This window comes from Brassica napus, chromosome C1, assembly GCF_020379485.1.
Source record: "Brassica napus cultivar Da-Ae chromosome C1, Da-Ae, whole genome shotgun sequence".
Lineage (NCBI taxonomy): Eukaryota > Viridiplantae > Streptophyta > Magnoliopsida > Brassicales > Brassicaceae > Brassica > Brassica napus.
The window spans coordinates 15,519,898-15,528,186 of record NC_063444.1 but is presented as its reverse complement, the minus strand read 5'-3'; the positions used below and the strand labels follow the sequence as shown (position 1 = coordinate 15,528,186).

General features: G+C 36.4%; 1 protein-coding gene across 1 annotated transcript; it reads right to left on the bottom strand.

Moving 5' to 3' along the window:
* Window positions 1-5,013: 5,013 nt before the first annotated feature.
* LOC106376109 (exosome complex component RRP41-like) lies at window positions 5,014-7,105 on the bottom strand. The gene is made up of 7 exons (XM_013816152.3): window positions 6,845-7,105; window positions 6,639-6,717; window positions 6,438-6,543; window positions 6,240-6,360; window positions 5,922-6,010; window positions 5,589-5,738; window positions 5,014-5,323 (listed from the first exon to the last, which is right to left on the bottom strand). Exons 1-7 carry the CDS (start codon window positions 6,981-6,983, stop codon window positions 5,234-5,236), a joined length of 774 nt encoding a protein of 257 aa, XP_013671606.1. The 5' UTR covers window positions 6,984-7,105; the 3' UTR covers window positions 5,014-5,233.
* Window positions 7,106-8,289: the final 1,184 nt, after the last annotated feature.

Here is an 8,289-nt window from a genome sequence, read left to right as displayed (position 1 = left end):
GGGATGGATTGTGCATCAGGTGGCTCTTCTTTCAGAAAATAGGATAGGATCACGCCTCTGCTTTTGACTTTGGCATTTCTTATCTCCTTCAGTGGATGGTCCTTCATACTCCTAGTAGGCTCAGTTCTGACCATCTTTGGGTTTGATTCTCCTAACAACAAAAGATTATCCGGTGGGATTTCTTTGAAGCTTTCTCCTTTGCAACCTGAAAAATTCTCAACATTCTGGACAAAAATCAAGTGTATTATATCTGTGTTTGGACACTGATAAAAATAATTTGAAATTTTCAGACTTACTTTGATAGCTTCCACAAGTTGAGGAATGATTTTCTTCTTTGGACAACTTGTTTTTGTTTGCAGCCTTCTTTGCATCTTTTGACCTTGGTGGTTATGAACTTCAACTTCTTTTATTCCTGGATCAAAACTTTTTGGCAAAGACAAGTGCATTATATCTGGATAATCAAGTGTCTTGGACGTTTTAAGATCAGAGAAGATTACCTTAAGCCTTGGCATGTGAACACATTGTTCAACACTAGAATTCCACTTGTGAGGTGGTTCATGGCTGGGCTTATGGTCTGGTTCTTTCCTTGGAACTTCAGTAAGCAAATAGCTTTCATTTTTACTCTCTACATCAAGAACACACACGTCAATACCAGTATCTCTAGGTGGTGTTTGACACTTACCTTGGTTTGATACTTTATTTACTGGTTTTGCTTCTTTAAGCAACATGAACTGCATTGTGTCTTGAACCTTCTCCTGGTTCATCACTGGTGTGGCGCCTGGTGGCTCCTCTCCTTTGAATTCATGCTCTTTAATTCCTGTTACAACACATTGGCTTGATGCCTCTTCTTTCTTTGGGTTTGAAATCTCATCATTCCTTGGACTTAAATCATGAACAACTTTTAAATCCAACAAGGACTTTGAGATCGTGTCTTTCTTGACTTCAGGACCTGTCTTATCATCCTTGGACAAAGACAAGTGACTCATAACAGTGGGAGATGATTTATAAACAAATTTATCAAGTATAGGACTTACCTTGGCCTGCTCTTGAAAGATCGGTTTGTCTGATTTTTCTTTGTGTCTGGCCAACGTGTCTTGGCTGACAAGGTTCTTCTTCTCCATGGCCTTTGGGACCTCATAAGGTTGGTATTTATCATATAAAACCGTGGGCATCTGGCTTGACCGAATCTGGTCTTGATAGATCAAGCTTCTATGGCCTTGTTGTGGCACAACTTTCTTTGCCTCTTTGGACACACCATTTGAAAATCTCCTTGGGTATTTTCTTCTGGTTTCTTGCGTGGGAAGTGTAGTCACATACTTCCTGATCATAACATCTTTAAGATCTTTCCAGTTGGTGACAACCTCTTCTGGACTTTTACCATGTGTCTTATCTACTCTTTTCCACCATGAGTAAGCTTTTCCGGAAAGTTGCTTGATGGCATGAGCTATCCTCTCCTTCTTTGGCACACCATAGTATGTAAACCAATCATCCATGGTTCTTTCCCATGATAGATAGTCATCTGGCCAGCTACTTCCTGAAAAAGAATAAATTTTAACATTATTAGCAGATTTATAATCATGATAAGAATGATTTAAGTATTCATGAGTATGAGAAGTTTGGTGTTTGGTGATCCATGAAGGATCTGGTGGCTTGGGCTCAACATAGCCAGCATCTAGTGCATCTCCAAATCTTCTTTCTCCTTGCTGTGGTCGTTGACCTTGTGCCTTGTTTCTTTCCTCCAGCTGAGAAATCTGATCTTGTACACCCTTCATAGCAGCCAATAGCTGTGTTTGAGAGGCCAATAAGGCTTGACTTTGTGCTAATTCTTCCATTTCTTCCTGCAAGTAATCACAAAGATCAAGTGAAGAATAGGGAATTTATGGTCGGATCAGTATAAGAACCAAAATGCAAGCTAATTAAAACTAAACCTAGAAAATATGCAATGTTGAACCGAAATGAAATTAATTATGCAAAATGATTTTTCTTTTTGGTTTTCTTAATGCAAATCTCGAAATGAAACAATAATAAATGAAAATGAACACAAATGAAAAGAAAATATGGAAAGCAAACTAATGCTGAATTTTTTTTTTTGAATTTTCTTTGGATGAAATGCAACAATTAAATATGCAAATGATATAAACTAAAGCTTAAAAATATTTTGTTTTTCTTTTCTGATGCAATCACGAAATGGACAAGTAGAAATGGTATGAAACAATAACTAGGATGATTTCTTTTGGCTTTTGAATTTATGAATGCAAATGAAAAGGAATCAAATTCAAAACATAAATTTTTATGGGATTTTCTTTTATTGAAACTAATGAATGCAAACACTTTCTTTTGGGATTTTTGATTTTTAAATGAATCAACCAAAACTTTTTCTTTTCTTTTTCGTGGCTTTAAAGTATGATGAACAGAAAGAACAAAAATATGCAGAAACAAAACTTGAAACAAAAAGAAACAGTTTTTTTTATGGATTTTCGGTTTATGAATGGAAAAACAAATGCAAGCAAGTATGAGATGCAAGGATAGATATCACCTGAGTCAGGAGCTTAAGCTCTGATACCAAATGTTGCAGGCTGGAAATCAGGGATGGCAAAATGGTTGATGGAAGCTTGATGGATCGACCAAAGATATGATCGGATGGGCGATATAATGGAATGCAAGTTATGATCCTGAAAACAAATGCAAAAACAAATGAGATATGATTTCTAATATGATAAAACAAGATAAATAAAGATAGATAGGATGTAATTAGGCTGCAGGTCGTGTGACACTCTCAGCCTAATCAGTTGATGATTGAAGTGGATTGAGATGGTGCTTTGCTTGCTGGATGTGTATCACTCTCAAGCTTGGCAAACGAATTGGAATGCAAGGATGGGGGGGGGGTTGAGGACGCCACAAGACTCTATGGAAAGGAGCCTTGATAAGTCAAGGTGCTTTGGAGTTGCTTCACACAAACTCAAAAGACTTAGAACAATAGTTTTAAGAAAACTAGAAAAACTGAATAATTCTTATTACTTTAAAAATGGGGTGCTTTACAATGAAACAAAGACTAGAGCTTTATAGGCTCGACTAAGGACTCTCTAACAGTCATAAAATGACATAAGGAAAGAAATAAAATCGAAATAATAAACTTGGAAACAAAGGAATTGATGGCTCCTTAAAAACTAGCCGTTGGAGGCTTAATGATGAGAATCTTGGCCAAATGAATGTAGATGGTGTCCTCCTTGTATCTGGACGGTTTGAGGGGGTAAGTGAGCTTCCTGGAAATCTTCTTAATGGTCTGGAAGGTGCTGATGTCGTGCATAGACAGAAGGAAAAAAAAGCTGTTGGAGTTTTAATGCTTGAGACTCCAAATAAGGCAGTTTGGTGATAATGGGGATCTTCTTATTCCTATGTGGGCTGGTGCATGGGATGAAGTTGTAGAACTCTTCTGGCTCGTGTATAATGTCTCCTGGATGTCTTGGTTTTGTCTGGACGTCGTCTGGTTCTCCTGGTTGGATTGGAATTGCTTGGAAAGGATCAAACCGAAAGATTGTCCAATCTTTCCATAAATAGCTCCAGTTGGGTTTAAGTGATTCTCCATTGAACCAACTGATCTCCTGGGTTCTGGTGCAGCAAAGGACTTCTGGAATACCTCCTGATTGGTTAAGATGATCTCCTGGTTCCCATAAATAGCTCTGGATCGAACCAAGTTGAATTGGTTGGAGACTTTCCATAGATGACGTCGGTTTGGCCGGTTATGGGGAATTGATCATAACTCCTAATTTCCGTGGCCATTTCTCCTGATCTTGGGCTTTCTGGAAAGCTGATAAACTCCTATTGAATCCTATGATGGGCTTTGCTTCAGGTCGCTCCTTAATTGAGCTTGGATCTTCTTCTAAAGTCGGGTACTCGCAGATGGACGGGTTGAGAAACCTCTGAATTGTAAAATTCACAACTTCTTGCTCCGTGAATATATTGGCCCAATTCCAATTGGCCTGGACTCCTTCTTGAGTGTAGAATCCATAAAAATTAGACTCGTGATTTAAACCCTCCTGGTTTGTAAGATATGGCATTTTTAGTGCACGTATATCCTGGTTGGCGCCTTGGCTGGTTGAGTAGGGTGTTGGGTCGACCTCTGGTTCAGCTGCTGAATTTCTGGCCGCAACAGAGAAAGGAGAGACGAACCCTAATCTAATTTTTCGCGTAAAGCAGAGTTACGGCTGAGTTATTCGGCCTATCGGGCCAGTCTCCAGATCCCATAAACACATTGTCATAAAATAATAGATTAAGCCCAAAACACATTGACTCGCAAGTTAAAGAAACGTTGCGGATCATGGGATGCGGACACGGGTCGCGGTCGCACTGTGAAAGTCTGATTTAGTGACGTGGCATTGTAGGAAAGAAAGAACATTTCTCAACATATAAAGATTTATTCCATTATCTACTTGTAATTTTTTTTAAAAAAAATATTGAATTTCTTTGGAAAAGATGATATTATTTCTAGGTTCCTAATGTTTTGATCTAGTTGAATTGCGCATAACTCTGATTTTACTATTAAAAAAAATAATTCTATCAAATAGTCATTTTTGATTTATTGTCACAAAAATAATCTTAAAAAAAAAAATCAAAATAGCCTCTTTTATTTTGAAAATTTTAATATTTATTTAAGAAAAAAAATTTGAAACCCGTTCTTCAAAATTCCATCTTTTAACTCTAAAGTTAAGTGTAGATTAGTTAACTCTAAAGTATAAATGTATATTTAGTTGTGGTTATGTATATTTAGTTTTTTTAGTTTTAATAAAACTTTTTTGGTGATTTTCCTCTTTAAAGACTAATTTTGCGAAAAAAAAAAGAAAAGTTATCCAAGAAAATTTCTCATAAAAAAATATGTGATCTAATTTCGTACACTTTCAACAACAACGATAACTATCATTTAGCAACTTTTCTTGTAATTTACAATCATGAAGAGATGTGGTCACGGCTAAAGAGATTGTATAGTTACAAAATCGCTTTCTTTACTCAAATTACTAAAACTGAATATCTGATTTTACTATTAGAGTTGAAAGCTATTGGTAATACAGCAAAGGACGCTCTTTAAATATCTCTAGTTCCATCAAATTTGACATAGCAAATTACATCGGTTTTAAACTACACCACTCCAGTTTAGTATAAACTCAATTTTACCTAAACCACATCTTAACCGGTTTCATACCAATGGCTGAGGATCCATAGTTTCTTGAGAGTATGTTCATTCATCGGAAGCTGAGGCAGCCTGTTTCAGACAATCACGCATGATCTCTCCAAGTTTTGAACAGGCATCCACGCATAGCTGCATTGCCTGCAAATTTCGGAGATTTGTTTGTTAAAAACATGTCTACACCGCTCCTATCACCCAATTAGTTCACAATCAAATGCTAATATGTTAACCATACGCTTACCTATAATTTAATATGTGCTTAAAAGCTAATAATGAAGAACAGCTTAATTAATCAATATAATGTGCTTTAGACAAAGGGATAACATCAATAGCGAGAAAGAAAGACCACTGTCTCTAACCCTGAGCAACAACTAAAAGGAGACAAAAGTATTATTGAAAGGCATACCTCGTTAATGTTAGGCGTTGTCCATTCACCAGTGATAGTCAGCTGAGTGATTTCACTCCGAGATGGCATGCACGTCATCATGAAACTTCCATCTTCACATCCTTCCTCTTCTGTTACCGGGTCGATCATAAGGCTTTTCCCTATGCACGACTTTTTAAAATATCGAAGAAACCATTTCTCAGTCAGTGTTTTAGAGTTAATAGATAACAGTAGGTTGATTATATATCTCAAGCTCATGGCCCTCTTGTTTATTTCAGTGTATGTGTTACTTTTTCACTTAATGCTAATAAACTCGACTGTAATTCCAGAGAAACTGTTGTAACATAGACATACCACTGAGACAGCTGTGATAAGGTCATACATCATAATCCCGGCGTCTGCTAGAGCAAGACCAGCACATGATATCACAACAGGGAGGTCACCTGCAATACAATTACAATTACAATTCGACACATCAGAATATTCCAAACAACAATCCTATAATAACATGTATATGAATTGCATCCATAATCAAACTCCACGGGCACCATACTCCTATGCTTCCACAAGTTATCTATCATACTTTGATATTTTTTTCTCGTAAAAGAATTCTGATAGAGCCATTTTGAGTATTGTTGAGACTAAAAGAAAGAACAGAGACATGAGACTTACTGCCTCCAGATTCAAGCACAAGCGCAAAAACATCAACAGTTGTCTTTGGAAACGTCTCCATCATAATCACGCCTTCCAACGCTTTGTGAAGCATTGATGAGTACTCTTTGTGATCAGTCCCCTGAAAAAACACCACACATGAATAACTAATTTGATGAAACAAAGAAACACAGAGACTGAGGTATAAAACTCAGGTACCTGACTACCAAGAGCTGGGGAAGCAAAAGTAGTGTAGCTAACATTGCAGTTCAGTCTACCAACATCACTATAAGTAATTGCTTTCTTACTCTCCCTTGGCCCAAATCTAACAGAATAAGCCAAAACAAACAGAACATAATTAGCTAAACAGCAAAAGAAAGAAAGAAAGAAAAAAAACATGCAAATTCTGAACACACTCACACTGAAACAATGACTTTGGTGTTTCCAAACTCAGCATAAGCAGAACCAGAAGCAGAGCTCACAGCACCTGTTTGAAGTACTGAACCGGAAAAAAAACACATTTTTTTCACTAAAGACGTAAACTTTGAAGTCTAACAAGTCTCACAAAGAGAGCCCTTGAACCGTTCAAAAGATATAAGAAGAGAGAAAGGGAGTTAGGGTTTTACAGGCAGGTCGACATTGGTGGAATCCACGGCCATCGGGACGGGTCCAATCGAGGTCGGAGTTTTTGAAGATAGGAGGCCGAGTTCTGGCGATGATTTTGGGTGAATACGTTGTGGTTGCGGCTCCCTGTTTCGCTGCCATGGTAAGACTAAACAAAATCGAATCTTTGAGAAGAGAAGAGAAGTGATGCGGCGGAGAGAGAGAGAGAGGAAGAGCGATACAAACACCGTCGTTTAAGGTTTAGGGTTTATCAAAAGAAAAGAAAAAAAAAACAGAAGGTAAAGTTGTATATTTGTATACATACCCTCGAACTTTACGTTATTTACTTAAATCAGACACAACTTTAAATTAATAAATATAAAGTGTGTATGGTTTTGAATTTTATATGATCATCTTCATCTCCTCCATTGTCTCATTGTTCAAGTCAACTAGTGAAATATGTAAAAAATATAATATATATCAAAGATACAATAGGGTTTAAATTTTTAAAATGTGAAATACGGAAAAAATAATGACATAAGAAATACAATGGTAGAAGGAACAAGTCAACTTAGCAAAAGTAGAGAACTTAATATGCATATCACCTTTTTAATGAACTTCAGTTACCCAAGTCCATAAAATTATCAATCTATATCGCCAGCTCTATGTAACTTTTCTATTTTACATTTTGCAAACTCAATAGATATCTAGAAAGTAATTTGATCAATAACACATTGAGAGTGAAAGAAAATATGTCTTGTGGCAAGTGATTTTCCAATTTTGTTGCGTCCCTAAGTTGTTGCTTTGCTTGTAGTAAGGCTTTGTTTAGATTAGATTGAGTTTTAGATTAGTTTGTGTAGTTTTTTCTGCATTATGTTTCTTATCATCTTTATAATTCTGTCAAAAACAAAAATTGATAATAAAATTTAACATTTATACCCAAGTCCATAAAATTATCAATCTATATCGCCAGCTCTATGTAACTTTTCTATTTTACATTTTGCAAACTCAATAGATATCTAGAAAGTAATTTGATCAATAACACATTGAGAGTGAAAGAAAATATGTCTTGTGGCAAGTGATTTTCCAATTTTGTTGCGTCCCTAGGTTGTTGCTTTGCTTGTAGTAAGGCTTTGTTTAGATTAGATTGAGTTTTAGATTAGTTTGTATAGTTTTTTCTGCATTATGTTTCTTATCATCTTTATAATTCTGTCAAAAACAAAAATTGATAATAAAATTTAACATTTATACCAAAAAAATAAAAATACATCTTTTTTAAAAGAGCCAAAAAGATATTTAGAAATACCTCATTTGTTTAATGATATCAAGGCGCTCACTACTGCTCTACTACTTTCTTGGTCGCGCTCTCTCTTTGGGTGCCTCGCTCGAGCTTCGAACAGGTCGCACGTTGCACATTGAATTGCCATCACGGACCAGCGTGCTACAAGAGCCAGGCAGAACTACTTTC